The sequence below is a fragment of the Phacochoerus africanus genome, chromosome 9 (genome assembly GCF_016906955.1).
Source record: "Phacochoerus africanus isolate WHEZ1 chromosome 9, ROS_Pafr_v1, whole genome shotgun sequence".
Lineage (NCBI taxonomy): Eukaryota > Metazoa > Chordata > Mammalia > Artiodactyla > Suidae > Phacochoerus > Phacochoerus africanus.
The window spans coordinates 80,053,181-80,077,866 of record NC_062552.1 but is presented as its reverse complement, the minus strand read 5'-3'; the positions used below and the strand labels follow the sequence as shown (position 1 = coordinate 80,077,866).

The 24,686-nt window shown below is 37.2% G+C and overlaps 1 protein-coding gene across 1 annotated transcript; it reads right to left on the bottom strand.

Moving 5' to 3' along the window:
* Window positions 1-14,935: 14,935 nt before the first annotated feature.
* On the bottom strand, window positions 14,936-15,922 carry LOC125136684 (olfactory receptor 4Q3-like). The gene has a single exon (XM_047797495.1). The coding sequence runs from the start codon at window positions 15,881-15,883 to the stop codon at window positions 14,936-14,938; it is 948 nt and encodes a 315-aa protein (XP_047653451.1). The 5' UTR covers window positions 15,884-15,922.
* Window positions 15,923-24,686: the final 8,764 nt, after the last annotated feature.

Here is a 24,686-nt window from a genome sequence, read left to right as displayed (position 1 = left end):
GAGCAAGAATAACAGGCAGGTTATTCTTAATGGGTGATTGGCAAGGTACCTGGGATTTGGGGATTCCCTGGAGTGAATTTTAGCTGTCACATAAAGAAGCACATGAAGAAAGAGGAGCTCCAGAATCCTGGAAGCCACTGGTGACATCCAACATGGAGCTGGTGTTTTAAACCCAGAAACTCTCTGGAGGCATCAGGTGAACAGGAAATCAGGGGGGTCATTACTAGGTGACAGTCTCTGACAGATTCAGGAAGGTTCTTTCACCTTTACACTCATCACTGAAAGTAAAACTCATTTGGGGATTGAGTGATGCACTGTGATTGTCCCTGCGGCTCCTGAGAGGCAACCCCCAGGGATAATATAGGGCCAGAAAAGGATAAATAATAAAAGGAAGGGAGAGTTTGCTCATCTCTACTCCTTTTTTGTCTAACAGCTAAAGGGGAATCTTTTATGAAGACCAGCCTGTGTCAATACTGCAGTAGGAATCCACAATCTTGAATACCTTAGATTGCTTAGAAATGTTTAAGTATAAGTGGGAGGTCTCTGACTGTCCTGATTCAATGTTCACTTTGTCATAAATGTTGCTACCAAAAAAATCCATGAGCGTTATTTTATCTATAAACATATTTTAAATTATAGAAGAATTAAACATATTTTAAATTATAAAATAACATATCATTCTTCTACAAAACCCACATATGGTTTGGTTGGCCTTCCCAGAGAATATCTATGAAATATTTGTTTGAAAATCTTGTCAGGTTAATCTTAGTACCTCTTTGTTTCCTGTTATTTTTCAGATGACATGACAGAATTTAGTGAGTTTGGCTTGAATCAGAAATGCAATCGTTGAAATTAGGTTTATTTATTTATTTATTTAAAACGATTTTTTTCCTTATAGTTGATTTACAATGTCCTGTCAATATCTGTGGTATAGCAAAGTGACCCTGTCATAAGTAAATATATGTCAATATACACATATATATATATTTATATATATATTCTTCTTCTCATATTATCTTGCATCATGTTCTATCACAAGTGACTGGGTATAGTGCCCTGTGCTATAGAGCAGGACCTCATTGTTTATCCAGTCTAAACATAATAGTTCACATCTACAAACCCCAAACTCCCAGTCCATCCCACTCCCTCCCCCTCCCCCTTGCCAAACACAAGTCTGTTCTCCACATCTCTGAGTTTCCTTCTGTTCTGTAGACAAGTTCATCTGTGTCATATTTTAGATTCTACATTTAAATGATACCATACGGCATTTGTCATTCTCTTCCTGACTTACTTCACTAAGTATGAGAATCTCTTTTTCCATCCATGCTGCTGTAAATGGCATTAGTTTGCCTTTTTTATGGCTGAGTAGAATTTCATTGTATGTATGTACCACTTCTTTGTTACTTGTAGGCTTATTAATGATAGCCATTCTGACGGGCTATGATTAGGTCTATTTAGGTCTTCCACCCATTTTTCAATTGGGTTGTTCTTTTCTGTTGAGCGGAAGACAACTAAGGTCAATTAATCTTCAACAAGGGGGGCAAGAATATTAAATAGGAAAAAGATAGTATCCTCAGCAAGTAGGACTGGGAAAACTGGACAGCTACATGTAAATCAATGAAACTACAACACACCTTCACACCATGCACAAAAGCAAGCTTGAAATGGTTTAAAGACTTAAACCTAAGACAAGAGACCATAAAACTCCTAGAAGAGAACACAGGCCAAACATCCTCTGACATCAGTCATACAAATGTTTTCTTAGGTCAGGATCCCATGGCAATAGAAATAAAAACAAAAACAAACCAATGGGACGTAATCAAGCTTAGAAATTTTGTACAGCAAAATGCTATAAAATTAGGTTGTGATGATCATTGTACAACAGTAAATGTAATAAAATTCATTGAGTAATTTTTTTAAAAAAAAGGAAAACATTTAAAAAAAAAAGACAACCTATGGATTAGGCAAAAATTGTTGTAAATGATGCAACTGACAAGGGCTTAATCTCCAAATTTTGAAATTAAGATTTTTAAATTCCCTATACCTGAAAAAGGAAAACTGAACTTGTATTACTAGGTGAAATGTATAATAAGGCAGAAACAGGATGATCCCTCCTACATTTTTGGTAGGAATGTAAATTGGTGTAGCCAGTATGGAGAGTCCTCAAAAAACTTAAAACAGAGCTACCATATGATCCAGAAACCTCACTCCCTGGCATATATACAGAAAAAACTATAACTTAAAATGATACATACACCCCTATGTTTATAGCAATACTATTTACAATATCCAAGACAGAGAAAAAACTTAAATGTCCATTCACAGAGGAATGAATATATACAAATATATATACACACACTATATATACTCTATACACACACACACTATGATATATTACTTAGCCATAAAAAAGAGTAAAATAAGTCATTTGCAACAAAATGGATGAAACTAGAGATTATTATCCTAAGATAGGTAAGTCAGAAAAAGACAAACACTATGTGATATCACTTATATATGAAATACAATACAAATGAGCATGTATATGAAAGAGAAACAGATTCACAGATATAGAGAACAGATTTGTGATTGCCAAGTGGGGAGGGTGGTTGGGGAGGGAAGGATTGAAAGTTTTGGATTAGCCAATGCCAATGCAAACTATTATATATAGAATGGATAAACAATAAAGTCCTACTGTATAGCACAGGGAACTATATTCAATATCTTATAATAAACCATAATGGAAAATAGATGAAAAAGAATACATATATACATGTAAATAAATGAAACTAGAACACACCCTCAGACCATGTACAAGTAAACCCCACCAATTGGTAACTTTGGGTAAATCTACTTATCTTCTCTGAATCATCTATAACAGATGGATGACAAAGTTATTTACCTCACAAAGCTGTTATAGAAATAAAGTGAGATCATATATATAAAGGTTTTGGATTTATGAAGTTTTCAATTTATAATTAAATTCTGTGAAGTGAGATCTCTCTAGTAAGTAGAATTTGTAATTTGATCTAGTTAGCTATTATATAAAATGTATATAGTTAATTAGTAGAAAATATTACACTCATATATAATTTTACTCTGAGATAATAAACTATAGCATTACAAAAAAAAAAAAAAAGGAGTTCCCGTCGTGGCGCAGTGGTTAACGAATCCGACTAGGAACCATGAGGTTGCGGGTTCGGTTCTCTGCCCTTGCTCAGTGGGTTAACGATCCGGCGTTGCCGTGAGCTGTGGTGTAGGTTGCAGATGCGGCTCGGATCCTGCGTTGCTGTGGCTCTGGCATAGGCCGGTGGCTACAGCTCCGATTCGACCCCTAGCCTGGGAACCTCCATATGCCACGGGAGCGGCCCAAGAAATAGCAAAAAGACAAAAATAAATAAATAAATAAACTATAGCATCAACTTATTTTCATTGTAGAGATACAATTAATAGTTATTAACATTTATTTAAGCACTTTTCTATGTTCAGGATTGTATACTAAATTTTATCTTATGTTACCTCATTCTACTCTCACATCAGCATTATGATTTTTATCCTCATTTTACAAAGCACCTAAGTTTGAAGAGTTTAAGTTTTCCAATATAACAGTCAGTGAAGGGGCTAATATTTGCATTGCCATATTCTGATTATAAAACCCAAAAAAATACACACATGTATATAAATGATGAAAGAATGAACAATATAGAGAAATATGATTGATAGATGGTTGATATGATGATGAGATAGATTATTAATAGAAAGATAAACTTCTCATGAAAAAGCATTGAATTTAAATAAGCAATTGTTCTTATGGTACAAAGTCCCCTTTAATAGGAAAGTATGCTCTATGTCCTTAAATAGGAAGTCACCTCCTAAACTTAGAATCACTTTTCTCTGAGATGAGGGTAAGGAGGTCCAGGAGAGTCAAGGACATCTTTCCAAGGAAGGTCATCACTGAGTGGAATTTTTGGAAGTTGAGTCCCTGAAGCTGAAGCAGATTGCAGGGTGTAGGCACAGAAAAGTGTATGAGGCAAGAAGGGAAGAGTAAATAGGATATAGGAAGATAAAGGGTGCAAATCATCCTAGCATTCTCTATGTGGAATGTCAGGGAGTTTCACCAGATTTAGCACAGAATCCATGAAGAGAAGTCTTGGGAAAGAAGGCCAAAAAGGAAGAATTTCTCAAATCATAAAGAGTCTTGTCAGTGAAGTTGAGGACATGGAATTATCTTGGATGACTCAGAGGATGATAAAGAAAGGTCATCCTCCTCTTGTTGCTGATCTCAGCAGGAATTCTTTCAGCTTTTCACCATTGAGAATGATGTTAGGTGTGGGTCTGTCATATATGGTCTTTATTATGTTGAGGTAGGTTCCCTCTGTGCCCACTTTCTGAAGGGTTTTTATCAGAAACGGGTGTTGGATTTTGTCAAAGGTTTTTTCTGCATCTATTGAGAGGATCATATGGTTTTTATTCTTCAGTTTGTTAATGTGGTGTATCACATTGATGGATTTGCAGATATTGAAGAACCCTTGCATCCCTGGGATAAATCCCACTTGATCATGATGTACAATCCTTTTAATGTATTGTTGGATGCAGTTTGCTAGGATTTTGTTGAGGATTTTTGCATCGATGTTCATCAGTGAAATTGAAGGGTACTTTTCTTTTCTGTGGAGTCTTTGGATTTGGTATCAGGGTGATGGTGCCCTTATAGAATGAGTTTGGCAGTATCCCTTCCTCTGCAATTTTTTGGAATAGTTTCAGAAGGAGAGGTGTTAGCTCTTCTCTAAATGTTTGATAGAATTCGCCTGTGAAGCCATCTGGTCCTGGACTTTTGTTTGTTGGAAGTTTTGTAATCAGAGTTTCAACTTCAGATCTTGTGACTGGTCCATTCATCTTTTCTATTTCATCTTGGTTTAGTCTTGGAAGATTGTACCTTTCTAAGAATTTGTCCATTTCTTCTAGGTTTTCTGTTTTATTGGCATATAGTTGCATGTAGTAGTCTCTTATGATCCTTAGTATTTCTGTGATGTCCATTGTTACTTCTCCCTTTTCATTTCCAATTTTATTGATCTGAATCCTCTCTCTTTTTTTCTTGAGAAATCTGCTAAGGGTTTATCAATTTTTTTGATCTTTTCAAAGAACAAGCTTTTCATTTCATTGATCTTTTCTATGGTTTTCTTTGTTTCTATTTCATTGATTTCTGCTCTGATCTTTATGATTTCTTTCCTTCTACTAACTTTAGGTCTTGTCTGTTCTTCTCTCTTGAGCTGCTTTAGATGTAAAGTTAGCTTGTTTCCCCTTTTCCCCAATATAAGCTTGTATTGCTATAAACTTTCCTCTTAGAATGGCTTTTGCTGCATCCCATAGGTTTTGGAGTGTTGTATCTTCATTGTCATTTGCTTCTAGGTATTTTTTAATTTCCTCTTGGATTTCTTCAGTGATCCATTGGTTATTTAGTAGCATGTTATTTAGTGTTTGTGTTTTTTGCAGTTTTTTTCTTGTTGTTGATTTCCAGTCATAGAGTTGTAGTCAGAAAAGATGCTTGATATAATTTCAATTTTCTTAAAGTTACTGAGGTTGGATTTGTAGCCCATGATGTGATCAATCTTAGAGAATGTTCCATGTGAACTTGAGAAGAATGTGTATTCTGTTGCTTTTGGATGAAATGTCCTATAAATATCTATTAAGTCCATCTGGTCTAATGCTTCATTTGCTCTCACCACTACTATTCAACATAGTTTTGGAAGTCCTAGCCACAGGAATCAGAGAAGTAAAAGAGATAAAAAGGAGACCAAATTGAAAAGGAAGAAGCAAAACTATCTCTATTTGCAGATGACATGATACTATAACTAGAAAATCCTAAAGATTCTACCAGAAAACTGTTAGAGCTTATCAATGAATCTGGCAAAGTCACAGGATACATAATTAATACATAGAAATCAATGGCATTTCTATATAGTAACAATGAAATACCAGAAAGAGAAATTAGGGAAGCAATTCCATTTACCTCACATCCAAAGGAATAAAATACCTAGGAGAAAACCTACCTAAAGAAACAAAAGACCTGTACTCTGAAAACTATAAGACACTGATGAAAGAAATCAAAGAGGACACAAATAGATGGAAAGATTTATCATGCTCGTGGATTGGAAGAGTTAATATTATCAAAATGACTATACTGCCTAAGGCAATCTGTAGATTCAATGCAATCCCTATCAGAGTACCAAGGACATTTTTCACAAAACTCAAACAAAATATTCTAAAGTTTGTTTGGAAGCACAAAACACCCAGAATAGCCAAAGACATCCTGAAAAAGAAAAATGGAGCTAGATGAATGAGGCTCCCGGACTTCAGACTATACTACAAAGCAACAATCATAAAAACTGTATGGTACTGGCACAAACACAGACATATAGATGAGTGGAACAGGATAGAAAGTCCAAATTACACCCATGCACCTACAGTCAACTAATCTATGACAAAGGAGGCAAGAATATACAATGGAGAAAAGACATCTTGTTCAATAAGTGGTGCTGGGAAAACGGGACAGCCACATGCAAAAGAATGAAATTAGAACACTCCCTAATACCATACACAAAAATAAACTCCAAATGGATTAAAGACATAGATATAAGACCAGACACTATAAAACTCTTAGAGGAAAACAGGCCAAACACTCTCCCACATAAACAACGGCAACATCCTTTCAGATCCAACTCCTAGAGTAAAGACAATTAAAAATAAAAATACACAAATGACACTTAATTAAACTTGAAAGTTTCTACACAGCAAAGGAAACCATAAACAAAACAAAAAGACAACCCACAGAATGAGAGAAAATCTTTGTAAATGAAGTGACTGACAAGGGATTATTCTGCAAAATTTATAAACACCTCCTACAGCTCAATACCAAAATAACAAACAACCCCATCAAAAAGTGGGCAGAAGATCTAAACAGACAGTTCTCCAAAGACATGTGGGTGGCCAAAAAACACATTAAAAGATGTTCAACATCACTCATTATTAGAGAAATGCAAATCAAAACCACCATGAGATACCACCTTACACCAGCCAGAATGGTTATCATCAAAAAGTCTAAAAACAATAAGTGCTAGAGAGGGTGTGGAGAAAAAGGAACCCTAGTACACTGTTGGTGGGAAGGTAAATTGGTGCAACCACTGTGGAAAACAGGATGGAGATTCCTCAGAAAACTAAAAATAGAACTACCATTTGATCCAGCAGTCCCACTCCTGGGCATCTATCCAGAAAAAACCTTGACTTGAAAAGATGCATGTACTCCAATGTTCATTGCAGTACTATTTGCAATAGCCAAGACATTGAAACAACCTAAATGTCCAATGAAGGAAGAATGGATAAAGAAGTGGTACATATACACAATGGAATATTACCCAGCCATTAAATGGAACAAAATACCAGCATTTTTAGCAACATGAATGGACCTAGAAATTATCATGCCAAGCAAAGTCAGTCAGAGAGTGAAACACCAACATCAAATGCTATCATTTACATGTATAATCAAAAAAAAGGACACAATGAACTTCTTTGGAGAACAGATACTGACTCATAGACTTTGGAAAACTTACAGTTTCCAAATGAGACAGGTTGGGGGGTGAAGGGGGGATGCACTGAGGACTTGGGATGGAAATGCTATAAAATTTGGTTGTGATGATTATTGTACAACCATATAGGTAATAAAATTCACTGAGTAATTAAAAATATAATAAAAAAGTGAAAAAACAAAGCCTGAAACCCAGTGTGCTCGGTTCAGATTCTAGTTCTACTATTTGCTAACACTGACTTCAGGAAAATTACTGAACTTCTTTTTGGCTGTTTCATCAAGTGCAAAAGGAGGAGAAGATTAGTACATACAATATAAGTGTTGTAAAGATTATATATGAGTTCCATACAAAGCACTTATGTGCCCAGACACTGTCAGTGAGTATTTAATTGTCATTACCCATCTTAGTGACTAGAGAACATTCTGGAGGGAGAGAAGACTGCACAGGAGTATTCTTAGGACACTAAGTTCCTTACCATGTTTATCTCCTCATCAAAATCTTAGAAAAGGTATCTACTGCTGAAACATACCTGCTTAAATATATTTTTGACTAGAGTAGTACCAGAATAGACTATATCCTTGCATGGCTTTCTTCAAGAGTTAAGGCAAGGATAACCAAGGATGCTTGGACAGCTGCACTATCCTTCCTGAATGGTGACTATCTCAACTTTGTCTTAGATCCACTTTAGCAGCCCATAAAATTAAGCTGATATAAGACTCAAGACCTTTCTACTACATTCACTGGGAGAAAGAGCACAAAGAAAGAACAACTGGCCTTGAAGTACAACTCTGCCTCTTACAATCTGTGTGACCTTAATGCAATTTTCCTCACTTCTATTAACTTCAGTCCTCCTCTGTGAGAGAATAATGCCATTCGGGGTGAGGATCAAATTAGTAACAAACATAAAAACAATAAATGATCTGCAAATATAAGCCAAGATTATCTTGGTGGTGTAATTTCAGGAGCATCAGTATCAGATATATGAACTCTGTCAAAAAGAGACTCTTAGGTCCTCCCAGGTTCTTAGGTCAAATTTGGCCTTCCATAATGATGCCAAAGAATAGATACCAATTATTATGGGATCTATGCTGTTCAAGAAACAAGGTTACTCCTTTGTTTAACTCCATGAGCCCATCTAAATTATTTCAGATAGAACAAACAGCAAGACTACAACTCCTTGAAATTTTGTGGAAAAGTCAATAATATGAGAACTCCTAGATTTTCTTATCACCATGCATATCCCATACTCCTACAGATTCCCATGATATTATTTGAACTAGAATCAAGTGCAGGATTGAACTTGCAGATGATAAACTATAGACTTGAAGAGAGGAGAGGAAGACACAGGTAAAGATAGAAAGTTGAAGAGCTATTCACTAAAGAGATCAGATCCAGACTGCACCATATTTATATTATACACATTAACATTTCCTCTAAAATCTACAATGAAATTTAGATACTGGTAGTTCTTTATGAGAACATAAAGGGCAATAAGGACAATAAGTCAATAACTATCATGATAATAAAAAAGGAATAACTTGCCCATGCCTATTTGTCAAGGAAAAACTACTGAAATTTAAATAAAATATGGACTTCAGTTAATAATAACTATCAGTGTTTGTTCATTAGTTGTGAGAAATGTACCAAAGTAATGTAAGAAGTTAATAGGGGAAATTATGTGAGGTATACAGAAATTGTCTGAATTATCTTTGCAACCATTCTGTAAATTTAAGACTACTCAAATATTTGAATAAAATATTTAAAATTGGGTATTCCCATTATGGCCCAGCACGTTAAGAACCCAATTGGTATTCATGGGGATGCAGGTTCAATCCCTAGGCTTGTTTAGTGGGTTAAGGATCCGCCATTGCCATGAGATATGGTGTAAGTCACAGATACCACTCGATCCTGCATGCTGTGGCTGTGGTGTAGGCCAGCAGCTGCAACTCTGATTTGACCCCTAGCTTGGGAACTTCCATCTGCCACAGGTATGACGCTAAAAAGAAAAAGTAAATTTTAAAAAACGCTGTGGTATAAAAGTCTTGAAAGTATGATGTTAAGCAGAACATTTTTTAAAACACTGAAAATGTCATCTCTTTATCACCTAACATGGAATTTCTTGTCAAGGCTATTTTCAGCATGAAGGAGTTACCAGGGATTTATTGTCATATGGCAGGGGTCTGGGGTCAAAAGCTCTAATCCATCTTTCTGTCCTGTGACTCTCTAAGATTAAACAATTATGTGATCTTCTTTCAGCCTTTATTTCCCTTTTAACACAACACTTAGCAATACTGGTAACATAACCAGTCAATATTTATTGAGTTCTGATCATATGGAGACACACTTATTAAAGCTTGACAGGTATTGTTTTGTTTACTTTTCCTGAGAACCTTGTAAGGCAGATACTACTGTTGTCCTTGTTGTACAAAGAGATCTTGAGAGGTTAAGCCGCTTGTCCTCTGCTACGTTGGAGCTGGACTGTGATGAGGATGTCAGAGACCAGCGTCCACACTTCTGACCTCTCAGCTTTGCTTCCCCAGTTACTGGGCTCATGCATTGTCTTATCTTGTGATTCACCTTCCCTGGTGGATATTGAGAGACTTTCTAATTAGATACTTGGATGATCTGTTGATACCAAGGGAACTCCTACCTAACAAAACATCCACCACATTTCCAAGCACATAATAGGTACTCAGCAAACAGCTATTAAATGAATGAATGGATGGATGATAAATTAATAGTGAACTTGTGAATGACAGGGGAATGAATAAATATTTTTTAAAAATCAAAAATTCACTAGGAGTTATTTATAAAGGGAACATCTCCCAGGAAATGTTTTCCCCAGATAAGGAGGAAGTGTTGTGATGGCAACATTGGTGGCTAACTTCTCACCAATTACACTTCCTCGTTTATAGGGCACTAAGAGGCAGTAATTTGGCAATGGGAAAAACTTCTTTGTCTAAAAATCCCCACTAAGTGACTCTCTGAAAAATTACATTGAAGGCTATTTGGTTAAAAAAAAATTAGCTAATAAAATGGGCCGTTTCTATACAGTTCTGCACAATTTGCTCAGAGTTGGGACAAGGGAAAGGGGAGGGTGGTACTCGGTATTACTATCTTGGACCACTAACCCTGCAACTACGAATAAAACCCTGACTTTCCTGACTACTAGTGGCTTCCTTACTATGTCCTTACTATTATTTCCCTTACTCTTATTGACTCATTCGCAATGTAGAGTTTAGAGCCAGGCTATCAAAGTGCAGCCTTAGTTCCCGGTACTCTGGAAATGTGAAGTCAGTAATCCTGGTGATTTTACGAATCAGACTTCTCTCTGACCCCTTTCACTTATTTTAGTACCTCAAAGGACCCCAAGAGCCTGAAAGAAGAAGGGGCAGACCCACTCCAAATATCTGTGGGACCCACAGCAAGGTACAAAGAGCCATGTGCCATGTCTAAAAGCTATAAATCAAAGAAACAAACTTTAAATGATTGAAGTGTTCTCATACTCAGAAAATAACATTCCCATGTTCTTATAATGACTGGAAGGCTAGTTTCAAAGTTAAAATCAAATTAAAAACCCACCAGACATGGCAGTGTGGAAAGAGTAAGCTTTGGCCCTCAGTCTCCAGATCACCTTGTCTGGTTCCAAATCCCAACACAAGAGGTGTCTCATGTATGAATGTGGAATCTGCAGCCCAGCCACCCAGGCTCTGGACACACACTTTGCACACAGTGCCCCTCAGCCCAAAGGAGCTGGTCCAACTTCAGAACGATCTACCCCAAAGTCCACTGAAAAAAAAAAATGCACAGGCTAAAAGTTGAGAGTTAGGTTTTTTTCAGCCAATTTTCTGAGGACTTTAAGGCCAGGAGACAGGACTCTCAGATCACCCTGAGGACTGCTCTGAAGAAGCAAGGAGAGGGCCAGGCTACATAGGAGTTTCTGCAACAAAGACAAGATAGTTGGAACATCAAAAGATTATAATGTCATTTAAATAAAACCAGGAGTTCCCGTTGTGGTGCAGTGGTTATCGAATCCGACTAGGAACCATGAGGTTGCGGGTTCGGTCCCTGCCCTAGCTCAGTGGGTTAAAGATCCAGCATTGCCGTGAGCTGTGGTATAGGTTGCAGACGCGGCTCACATCCCGTGTTGCTGTGGCTCTGGTGTGGGCCGGTGGCTACAGCTCCAATTCGACCCCTAGCCTGGGAATCTCCATATGCCGTGGGAGCGGCCCAAGAAATAGCAAAAAAAAAAAAAAAAAGAAAAGAAAAGAAAGAAAAGAAAACCAGACACCTCGATTTAAAGAATTTAGTGCTTTTCTATTTATGGGACGACGCAAGAGTCTACACTTACTGACATCATTCCTTGGATATACACTTCACAGCTCTCTGGGGCCAGTATCCCCTATGCTTTCTCACCCTGCTCCATGGGGGGCATCCTGCCTCCATCCTGAGTTCCCTCAGGGCTCAATATCAGGGCAGCTGTAATATGATGGCTTGATGCCAGCAACATCCTCTATTTGCTGATATGGCAGGAAATATTTTTCATTCACACAAAGAAGAGGCTTAAGCACGCCCTGGAAGTGAGCTCAGGGCATTTAAACTATGACCTTCATAGGTATTATCAATTATATACAACCTAAAAACAGAAATGTTATAAGCTTGTTAATGAAAATTTTACTATAGATAATTGATTAAGCAAGTATTAGAGAATTAAAAACCCAAAAGGCAATATCTTGCTTTTTGGAATATCATGCTACCAATCCCAGATTATCAATAGGACATTTAAAAATGATTTCCCAAGACCTTAAATTTTGCTATGAAAGAGGAACATTAGAAAAAGGGGGGGATCCCCACTGTGGCTCAGTGGGTAACAAACCCTATTAGTTTGCATGAGGATGCAAGTTCAATCCCTGATCTCGCCCAGTTGGTTAAGAATCAGGCACTGCCAAGAGCTGTGGTGTAGGTCACAGATGTGGCTCAGATCCCCCATTTCTGTGGCTGGGGCTGTGTGGGCCAGCAGCTGAAGCTCCAATTTGACCCCTAACCTGGGAACTTACATGTGTCACAGGTATGGTCCTAAAAAAGCAAAAAAAAAAAAAAAAAAAAAGAAAAGAAAAAGAACGAACGAAAAAGAAAAAATGTAATGGGAACACTGCAGACAGCTGACACAAAAAGAAAGCCTGGGGTCGCATATCCCTACAATGTGCCTCAGCAGTGCTTAAACCTTCTGGTCAACCCACACACTACTCTGACTGGAAGTTTACCCCATCTGCTCTTCCAGATATTTATAATAGGCAGCGTATCTCTGTGGAAATATTGCAGTGAAAGGGAAAGAGGAGGGTGTGATCTGTACCAGGGATGTCACTCATCCTATTAAGAAATCACCAAAGTGGGAGCTGTGTTCCTGATCTTTGAGAAACCCTTCTGTACATACACATACATACATACATAAAAACAGTTTCTTAAATATAAAGACACTAATTCCCAGCATAAAAGTGAAAATCATCTCTTTACCTTGAGAAACCCCTACATGATGATGGGTACTGCAAACTGTCCAGTCAATACTAGCAATCGGGTAGAATTTCAGACATTTTTCCCCTTAAATATGTTTCTCAGCTAAGTAGTCAGAAAAGCCTCTCCATAGCAATTGCTTAGTAAGCAAAGTGAACAAATATAAAAATATTTCTGAAAGTCTGATCATTACATTATTATTTAGTAAATAAATACCTTTCCACCAGCATAAAAAGTTGCAAAGAGCCTTACGTCAGAGATAGATAAATGTAAACACAAATGTTTAAGTGAATCTTTTTAGGGATTTCCTGGATCTCAAGATCCTATACAAGTAAAGCTGAAATAAAGAAGTTAGTCTATCTAATTGAGATAAATACTCTTTCTGGGGGAGAAAAAAAATTAACTTAGACTTAATTATATAAAGTTTCTATCCTTTTTGGATAATTACACTTTTTCTAATTGATCTTTGGCAAGATCACTTAGTAATTCTGAGTTCATTAGTAAATATAAAGTTGATTAACATTACCTACTATTCAAAGTACTTTGGGGCCTCAGAGATAATAACTGTGAGTACTTTAAGGGCAGGAACCAGGCAGGTGAGAGCTTTAAACACACAGCTCATTTCTTTCTCTCTTTTCCTTTAGAGTCCAGAACTTTTAAACATTATGATCAGTTAAAGAACCAGCTTATTAATTCGCCCCCTCTATAATTCAACTCAAACAAAAAACTTGAGGTGGAGTTCCCATTGGGGCTTAGCAGTCATTAACCAACTAGTATCCATGAGGATTTGCGTTTGATCCCTGGTCTTGTTCAGTGGGTTAAGGATCTGATGTTGTCTTGAGCTGTGTTGAAGGTCACAGATGAGGCTCGGACCCTGTGTTGCTGTGGCTGTGGCATAGGCTATCAGCTGCTGCTCCAATTTGACCTCTGGCCTGGGAAGCTCCATGGGCCACAGGTAAGGCCCTAAAAAGCCAAAAAGAAAGAAAAAGAGGTGGTGGGAAGGGATGGAGGCAGGGAGGAAAGATGGAAGGAAAAGAAAGAAAATCTTGAGATGAAATGGAATGCCTCTTCAAGAGAAGCCTCTTCAGCAGAATACTGAGAGCTTCCATCACCCCAGCATCTCCAGGCTTCATTTCTCTCACACATTAATTCTGTTAAGAGCCTATGTCCTTTCAAGTGAGTTGCTGAACTGCATGTCTAAAATTTGGCACAATACACAACACAGTTCCTGTGTGAACACTAATATGCTGGGTTGTCAGTGATATTTTCAGGCTTTCTTAGGGACAGGACAAAATGGATCCACTGTGCCTCAGAAGATATTCTGATGAGACCTCAAAGGATAGAAGGAACTTCCAGACACCAGGAATTATTAAACCCTAGAGGAACAGGACACAACAAGAGATGTAATATCTTCTATCAAAAGTTAAGTGAATTGAATAAAGGAAGACCACTTATAAACAAAAGCCTAGAAGAACTGATTAGTAAGGTGTCTTTTTTTTGGGGGGGGAACACTTCTTTTCAGGATTTCTTTTTATCTTTCAAATAGATTATAGTTATTTCTTTAAAAAGGAGACTTACTGTAGTAAGGTGTCTTAATGACTCTACTCCTCAATTAATTTGTTATTACTTCTGGGCCACTGAACACTCCTGAGTTCTCTGCTTCATATTTAATACATGAGAAAGTCACCTGTGCCTGCCAACTATAATCAAGAGCAATGCATTATAATTTTTATGCTGTCTTCTCTTCCATATACTAAATTCACCCAAGTGGTTTTCTTCCATGTATTCAGGTACCGGATGAGTCAAGTGTCCCAAGAAAGTACGTTTTCTAAAGCACCTCCTCCTGTTCATTCTTTGACATGGCAGCAGGATGTCACATGTTTTTTTCTCAGCTTCTTCATGGCTGTCTTCACATCAGCATTTCTGAGTGTATAGATGAGGGGGTTCAACATAGGTGTGATCACTGTGTAGAAGACGGAGAACACTTTATCCACGGAGAAGCTGCAGAAAGGCCTCAGGTAGATGAATACACATGGCACAAAGATCAGGCTGACCACTGTTAGGTGGGAGGCACAGGTAGAGAGTGCCTTGCTCTGGCCCTGGCGGAAGCGAGTTCTCAGGGTGATCAGGATGACAGCATAAGAGAAGAGCAAGACCAAGAAGCAGATGAGAGAGAGCAGACCACTGTTCAAGACCATCAGCACCTCTATCACATAGGTGTCCACGCAGGCTAGCTTGATGACCTGTGGGACATCACAGTAGAAGCTGTCCAGTTCATTGGGGCCACAGAAGGGCAGCTGAATGACCAGTGTGACCTGTGTGATAGAGTGGATGAAACCTCCACACCAGCAGGCAAAAACCAACTGAACACATAGCTGATGGTTCATGACTGCCAGGTAGTGCAAGGGATTACCTATGGCAACATACCTGTCATAGGCCATCACTGTCAGCAGAAGCATCTCACTGGCTCCCAGAAAGTGCAAGAAGTAGATCTGGGCCAGGCATCCTGAAAAAGAGATGACCTTGCCCTCCTGTAGGAAATCCCCTAACATCTTGGGCACAGTAACACAGCTCAGGCATAGGTCAAGGAAGGACAGGTGGCCCAAAAAAAAGTACATAGGCAATTGGAGCAGGTAAGCATCAGTCCACACTGTTAACATTATCAACACATTTCCCAGGACAATAACCATGTACAACAACACAAATACTAAGAAGAGAAAGAGCTGCAGCTCCCAGGAGGATGATAGGCCCAGAAGCACAAATTCTGTCACCTTAGAATCATTTTCTTTTCTCATCAAGTCAAGGATACCAAGTGACCTAGAGAAAGAAGAATTAAATTGGAACAGGAGCATTTCAAATTAGACAAAAGACGAAAAAAAAAAATGAGTTATCAAGATTGAGTCTGGTGTTTATAGAATTATCTTCCAGGCTGAGACAAACTTAAGCATGTTCCATAAAGTATGAAATGAACATTCCTGTGTAGCTAGAACAAGAACCAGTTTGCATCTTTTAAGCCCTACCCTATCATCTACCTCTCTAAAGTAATATTTAACACTGGGGAATTTCAGTGCAATAAGTGTTTGGGAGTAGTTTCTAGGAGATGAGTATAAAAGGATTTGATTAATAGTGATATCAAAATCTTCAAAATTTCATAAGACAAAAGTAGGCAACACTGCATCTTAGTTATTTGAGTTATAATTATTTTGTTCGTTTGCCTTTTTAGGGTCACATCCTTGTCATTTGGAAGTTCCCAGGTTAGGGGTCAAATCGGAAATGCAGCTGCCAGACTAAACAAATACAGCAACACCAGATCCAACCCATGCCACATCTTGTGGTAATGCTGGTTCCTTAAAGCACTGAGCATGGCCAGGGAATAAATCTTCATCCTCGTGGATAATAGTCAGGTTCTTAACATGTTGAGTAACAACGGGAACTCCCATGGGTTATAATTAAGGTACACACTGGATTATGGTTATTCTTGAATTTTCTTACTGACTCGAGAAATGTTTTGCCTTCAGATAATATGAAAATATAATGCCAAATATAGCAAGTTCAATTTCAGTGCTAATAAAATTCCATGTTTGGTAGAAACATTCCCAATTTCTATATTTCTGAAGTCTCTGATCACAATAAGAAATTCAGCCTGTGACTATTCTGTGAGGAAGGAAAGGGGCACTACACCCATCAGCCTGAAGGAATGACCATCCCTTAAACCACCTTCCATCACAGCATAGTTTCCCACACCAAAGCCCTGCTGGGACCTAGGAAGCAACCTTCAGAAGTGCCAGGTCGGTTATCACATTACTCACTATAGGATCAGACCCTACTTAGTATATCTTGCTTCACATCCTAAGAATAACCTAAGAATTTTCAAATGTCAATGAAAATGTTTTGAATTTGTCAAAACTGAGCCAAAGGAATTGAAAATGCATAATAAGAAGTTAAAATCTTTATGGAAAGATCCAGTGCAACCTGGAGAGAAGAGGACAGAATCAAGCTCTTTAAATCTACACAGGCTATTTATGGACTCCTGAGCGGTTATTCTCTAGTTTTTCTAAGCAGGGAACCAATGTCCCCGCTACCATGGGAATTTCATTGCTCTGTAATGCTTCTAAGAGTATAAACTAAGAAAAACAAAACTCAAATAATTTCTTAAATTTAAAAATGATGTCAGTATACGGAGAAAAAGAGTATGAAGGTATTTTAAAAAATGGTTTCAGAAATAGAAAGAGGTGCAAGGGAGGAAAGTGGAGCGCTGAGAAACTTACATCATTGCCCTGTCAGGAGCTATGTGGGTTCAAAGAAGGAACATGCTACCCTGCTACTCATTCCACCAGTCCTGTCTCCATATCTCAGGCCAGAAAAATGAGAAATTCTCACATCAGGCTTGCCCTGTCTGTGCCCGAAATGTGTCCTTTTAAGTCCAGCCCTAATTGAGGGCTGGCTGCAAGGGTTAGAAAGGTCTGTCCCTAGGGCTCTAGCTGTGTCTGAGGCTTTTATGTCCTCACGCCACCATTCAGCCTAATGAGCCCTGGGATTCCCCAGGCTCCTGAATCTCAGTCCTTTCTAGAAAACTGACCTTGGGCTCTAAAGGCTCTGAAACAGACTTTATTGCATAACACAACCTGCCCTCTCACTTACTTTGGATTCATGAATTTGACTTTACACATGCTACCAATTCTCCATCATCAGTCTGTACCTGCATAAAACAATTCTCCATGGTATCTATCTCAGGCATGCTTCCTGAGGAGGCTAAATGGAATGAGAAATGCCAAGTTATCACTGGAAGCTATAGAAGCAGAAATGCTTCCTTCAAGGTGTTATCTAGAGCCCTAATATGACACCTGAGTCTTGATGATGCTTCAAGACTATGGATGGATCTTATCTAGAAAACAAAGCTGCTGTCATTAGTAATTCAACATTTTTTTATAAACTGTTACTGTGAAGTATAATCTTTTAATGTTATAAAACAGTATTCTCAAAGACATGCACATTTATTAGAGTCACTGTTCTCAAGAATACTCAAATCTACCTGGAAAACAGACTTCTGGTTTCCAAGGGGTGGGGGGGGAGTGGGATGGACTGGGAGTCAGGGGTTAATTGATGCAAACTATTGCATTTGGAGGGATAACAATGAGATCCTGCTGTATACCACAGGAAACTGTATCTAGTCGCTTGCGATGGAACATGATGGAAGGTCAAGTGAGAAAAAGAATATATATATATATATATTTGTGACTGTGTCACTTTGCCATACAGTAGGAAATTGACAGAACACTGTAAACCAACTATAATGGAAAAAATTAAAATCATTAAAAAAAAAGAATACCCAAATCTATGGCTTCTCGCTAAAAAATAATAGGTCACTCATTAAATTCTTACTCCCGATAAAAAGTTACCAAATCAATTTTACCTTAACAAATATTTCTTAGTAGAATAGCTGACATTCCACCATTTTTAGGTTTTCAATGAACAGAGCTGCAAAATTAACCCCAAATAAAATGTATTCAGAAAAAAATAATGCAGTTACTGTAAATTAAGGCAAAGCTCACTTTCCTTCAAACGTCTACAGCTTTCTGTTTCATCCCACGTTTTGTCTTTTATCATTTTATTTCACATCCTGGCACAACCTGACATTTAGGTTTTAAAACAAATGACTCTTCTCTGCTCTCAGTCAGTAAGAACATAGTCATTCCCTCACATATACATTTGTCTTTCCTTACCACCAGTGTATTTAGAAGAGTCTCAACCACCTATATTAATTACAAGCATTAACCAAGGAAAAATAGGAGATGGATACTTGAGAATTTCTACACACAAGCATCTCAGCAGATCAGCAATGAGCACACATTTTATGCATGTCTACAGTCACACGCATCCCTTTGGTTCCTTAAAGAGACGAAAATAAACACACGCCTTAACATGGTCTACAGGCAGCTAAACACCCTATCAAATTGTTATCTGACAGCCATTCTATAATATGTAAAAATAGGAGGCAAATTAAAACTATGCCTGATAATCGGTATGTTTGCATCCTATTTTATTAAAAATTGTCTCGATAGCCCAAATTTTTTACTAATTAAAGTTTACAAAGGATATTAGAAATTGTACGTAAGATGACACATTACAGAGCATCACAACTACTGCTGATAACAAAAATATCTTCAGAAATAAATTCAATTAAATAAATTCAATTTATTGAAGAATTTAATTTTTTAATTACATTCAATTTGTTTCATAAATCAATGCATTGATTGAACACATAATTTTACATTTTTAATAATGCTACATATGCAGAAGTAATGCCAACTCATCTGCTCAGTGAAACCAGTACAGCATGTTTAAGTTCAAATTAAGTAGTTTTTCTATATGCAAAGGTTTACAAAAAATAAAATGCATGTTTGTATTATAGTCTAACTTGTTATAAAATGGAGAAAAACATACCACTCTTTCTAAACCAAAATGATCAAACCATTCTGAATTGTCCAATGATTCATTCAGAATAGCTGAACTTGGATTCTTACATATAAATGCCATGAGCTAGAAGTCTCTGTTAGAAGTTTGTTTGTTTTTCTGAAATGTCTACCACATATAACTTATTAAAAAGCCATTCCTTTCTTCTCTGGAAATTCTTTCCCTTATTTTAAATTTGTGAAAGCACTTATTAGTCTCTATAACCACTGGAATTGTAGCCTTATTAAATTAAGGAAGTTTTATAATCTAATCTATGTGTTTTGTTCTTGGAGTAAGGAAACATTTGACACTCAAAAATAAAATATTTAATAATTTTCAGACACTCGGAGTACTTTCACCCTCAATTTACAAATTCAGCCATATGTGAAAAACTGTTAGAAACACAGCCTGTGAACACTCCTACAGAAAAAATAAATAAATAAAAATGAACAGTACAGGAAGACACTCTCTTGGGAATGCATATTTAATTTTTTAAAAACTGGGGCTTTAACACTTTTTTCAAATAAAATACATGCAGACTATATGGCTCTGGCCCCTACTGTTTCCCATTCACTATGAAATTCAGAGCCCTCCACATAAGAATCAGAGAGATGTCCCAGAGTTTACCACTGTACTCCACTTTTTGAAGCTCCTATCAGATGCAAACACTGCATGCAGACAGAGGATCTCAGTCTTTAACGAGAGAGACAGGGACAGGCAAACATTTTCCCTAGAGTGGATACTGCTGCCATGCCCTCGCTCATGGAAGTAGACAAAATCTTCCAGATTCTTATCTGAAATAGAACACCCAGGATAAGCAAGCCTTATCAGTCTCCCAGTAGAAATCAGTTTTGCCTTATAAATACAGATCCTTTCTGTTTCTAACTTTTACAAGATAAATACATTTTAGACAGCAATCTTTGACAGAGAACTCTTTTACAAGATAAATACATTTTAGACAGCAATCTTTGACAGAGAACTCTGAAAAAAAAAATTTTTTTTTTGCTTGCTTGCTTTTCATTAGTTATAGAACCTTTGGAATCAGGACAAGTCAAGAAAACAAAAAGAGTTTCAAAGGCACACTTTTGTGATGTTTCCTGATTCAAGGGCTCCTCTTGGATTCAGTATCTATTTTTTTCCCCACAAGCAGTTTCACTAGATGGGCTTGTAATATTAATTCTTTTATTCTCATTTTTTGTCTAGTTTCCAAGTTTCTTATAATATTTCTTAAAATAGCAATATCTAATTATTTTAGTGTTTATAAATTTACTGCCATCAGCAGGAAAAAAATTTTGAGGAACCTCTATGTGAGGAACGTAAAATGTTACAATTCATACTTCCAATTGCACCTAAGAAAACAGAATATGCATATTAAAATTATATAAAACCCCTCAGGCAGAAGAGACACCAAAATTCCAGACACTGGGCTTATCAGACAAGGTTTATAAAAGAACCCTCAGACATTGATTGTTTAATAATGACATCTAAAGAAGCAAAACACAAGGTTTGCATGTAGCTCAGAGTTAGGAAGGGCACACTTTCCATCTTTTTCCATGATGTTTTTATTTGTTTGGCTTTTTCTTTTGATTGACTCACCTGCAGCCATATGGAAGTTCCCGGGCTAGCTGTCAAAGGGGAAATGCAGCTAAGACCTACACCACAGCCACAGCAATTTCAGATCCAAGCTGCATCTGCAACCTATGCCACAGCTTGTGGCAAGGATGGATCTTTAACCCACTGAGTGAGGCCAGAGATTGAAACCACTTCCTCACAGAGACTATGCCAGGTTCTTAACCCACTGAGCCACAAAGGGAACTCCTTCATGTTGCTTTTGTTTATCATATCATTATTTAACACATCCTCTACAGATGTTGTTCCTGCTAATGCAATTCTGGTTTGACAGTTTCCCTCGCATTTGCAGAACATTCAAGATGTAATTCCATGTCTTCTAGTTTTCACCAAAGCTATTGAGAAATCAACTCTCTGCCTAAGTCTTGCTTCTAGAAAGGTAATAGATCTTTTTCTCTTGTGTCTTTTCAAGTATTATTATTATTGTTAGTTTTCTGTTATTTAAATATGATTTTATTTTTATTCATACTGCTTGGAATGTGTTGGGCTTAATCTTTGAAGCTGTAGATTTTTTGCTTGACCAAATCTATAGAAATTTTCAAACATGATCTCGTTAAATATTGCTTTTGTCTACCTCTCTCTCTCCTTGGGAATTGCTAAACTAAGGTTAGGCTTCCATATTTAACTTCTTCCATATTTAACTTCTTCCATTTTTTCTATTCTTTTGTTTATTCAGACACATTAATATATAAATTCTTTTGATGTAGTTTTTAATTAATACATTTTTATCTGTTTCCCCATCTGCAATTAAACCAGTGCATTGAATTTTTAACTTTTGTCATTTTATATATATGTTTTAAATTTCTGGGTAGTTAGTTATCTTTCCTCCAAAAAATATTTCCACATCTATTAGCCAGCATGTTGACACATCTACCTGGTGTTACTGGATGAAGATGTTAAATGATAGAGAAGTTTAAATCAATTTCCATGATGGAATAGAAATTCTCCATGTCCTCATGGGGAAAAGTTGTTTAAAAAGAATATGCTGAGCCCTAGCTTTTAGGGAGAAGAGAAAAACAAAACAAAACAAAAGAAACAAACAAATGCTTATTTGTTGCTAAATCTAATGGTGGGGAACAATGGCTTACCCAAGCAGCAAAAAGAAGACGTGTGAGCTAAAATAAATCTGAATATCATCAAAAACAGATCTACATGCCAAATGCTTCTATCCACTAGGGCAGAAGAAAATTCCAGTGAATTCCCAATTTGTGAAATAGAATGGACAACTTCTTTGAAAATTTGATATTAATAAATCACAATGGAAAATTCACCAACCACTATGTACACCAAGTTTGAAGCACTTGCCTCGCTTCATCACAATGTGGAAAGATTTCCATTTGGAACAACTGAAAAGCCAATAGGTGGCAACCTATGGCATGCCTACCACAGATGACATTAAGAGGGAAAGAAAATTATTAAGTAAGGGAAAATGTATCTTGGTCCATGTTCTCTCTACCTTGTGTCTTCCATTCCCAATCACCATACACACACTGTGGTTCTGCTACCTCAAACTGACTATGCTCAGAGCTCCCTGCATTGCCCTATAATGACCTATAAATGTTTTATGTTTCAAATATTTTCACTCAACCTTTTGCTGCAACACAGAAATAGGCATTAATAGACTAATTCTATCACTCTGTGTTACTGTATCTGACTCTAGAAATTCTCTAAAAGGTCATTTAGATGGTGAGTCTTAAAGAAATATGTAAAAAACATGTCAGAGGAGATGTTTTTAAAATAGGGTTATTGCACCTATTATACTGACCAAAAACATAACTCCTTTTTTAAATACACATACACAAACAAAATTAGAATGTTGAGAATATTTCCAAAAATCATAAGAGAAAGATCATCATACTGTAACAATACAGAGCTAGTAAGATTAGATCACTGATTCTGAAGAAAACCGAAGATGACATTATAATGGATTTACTTTATGAACTAGAAACAAAGCCCTCATATTCTTTAAGTTGTCCCTTTTTTCTTCCTCATGAGAAAGAAATTATATATATATATATTTATTTTCTACCTTTCTCTGGCAATCAGCTATATGGCTATCACCTTTCCCTTGAGGAACCTTGGTTTTACAGAGTAAAGAACAACTCATATTTAGCTTTAAGTTCAGTAGACACAGCCACATACTCATTTCACATAACTACTTATTCTTCCTAGTTCCTCTCCCAAAGGCATCTAATCACAGAAAGTAAAAGAAGATATTGGCCTGAGATACTGGCCTGCCCAAAGGACTACTGAGATAAGGAGTCATTTTTTTAAATACACAAGAACCAAATCTTTGGAAATACAGGCCCAAAATAGAGTCCTCTACATTTTAATCTAAAATAGAACTCCATTTTTAGATTAAAATGTTTATATAGGTGGTACTTGAATCCTCTCTTCCAAATAAGAAACTGGTAACTACTCCCAACGTCTCATCTACGTCATCCTCCAAACATCTCCCCTGATGAAACTCTTGTTAGTCATTGCAGTTAATTATACAAAAGGGGGTTTGTTTTCCAGTGAAGGTCCTGGGAATCCACACTTTTGAAACTGAAGCTGAGAAGACTCAGTTCCTCCAAAGCATAGCTCCCAGGTAGGCAGAAATCTCATCATATCCCTACCCCTTTTTTTCTCAAGAACTAATCCTAATTTTGTTGGTAGTGGTGGTATTCTTGATAAAAGAGCTAAGGGATAAAATCTAAATAGCTTCAATTCCCAGCAAAGCTGTGGTGTTTGTCATTAACTGAAAGAGGAATCCTTTTCTAGCTTTTTCACAATTCTAAATAAGTTACAATATATTCTCTTTCTAAAATAAAAGAGGGAGATCCACCTGTGGTGCAGCAGGTTAAAAATCCAACAGCAGTGGCTCAGGTCGCTGTGGAGGGGCAAGTTCGATTCCTGGTTGGGCACAGTGGTTAAAGGATCCATGTTGTTGCAGCTTCAGCTTGGGTTGCAGTTGTGATTTGAAGTCAGTCCCTGGCCCAGGAACTTCAACATGCCATGGGTGCAGTGATTAACAAAATAAACAGGGAGTTCCCGTCATGGCTCAGTGGTTAACAAATCTGACTAGGAACCATGAGGTTGCACGTTTGATCCCTGGCCTTACTCAGTAGGTTAAGGATCCGGTGTTGCCATGAGCTGTGGTGTAGGTCGCAGACCCGGCTCGGATCTGGCCTGGCTGTAGCTCTGGCACAGCTCTGATTAGACCTCTAGCCTGGGAACCTCCATATGTCGTGGGTGCAGCCCTAAAAAATACAAAAAATAAAAATAAAAATAAATAAATAACAATATTATTGCTTTACAACTAGTAATTCATAGAAGATGTTGTCACACAGGATTAAAAGTATTGGTTCCTCCAGTCCATTTTGGGAGTTGTATTACATCGTTACAGGGTTTCAGAGAGACACATAACTGAAGACAAAAGCTATTATAAATAACTACCATCCACTAGGAGGTCCAAGCAGGTTAAGGAATTAGGAAAAGCAAATCAGTTTGGGGATGTTTCACAAATTATTTTTA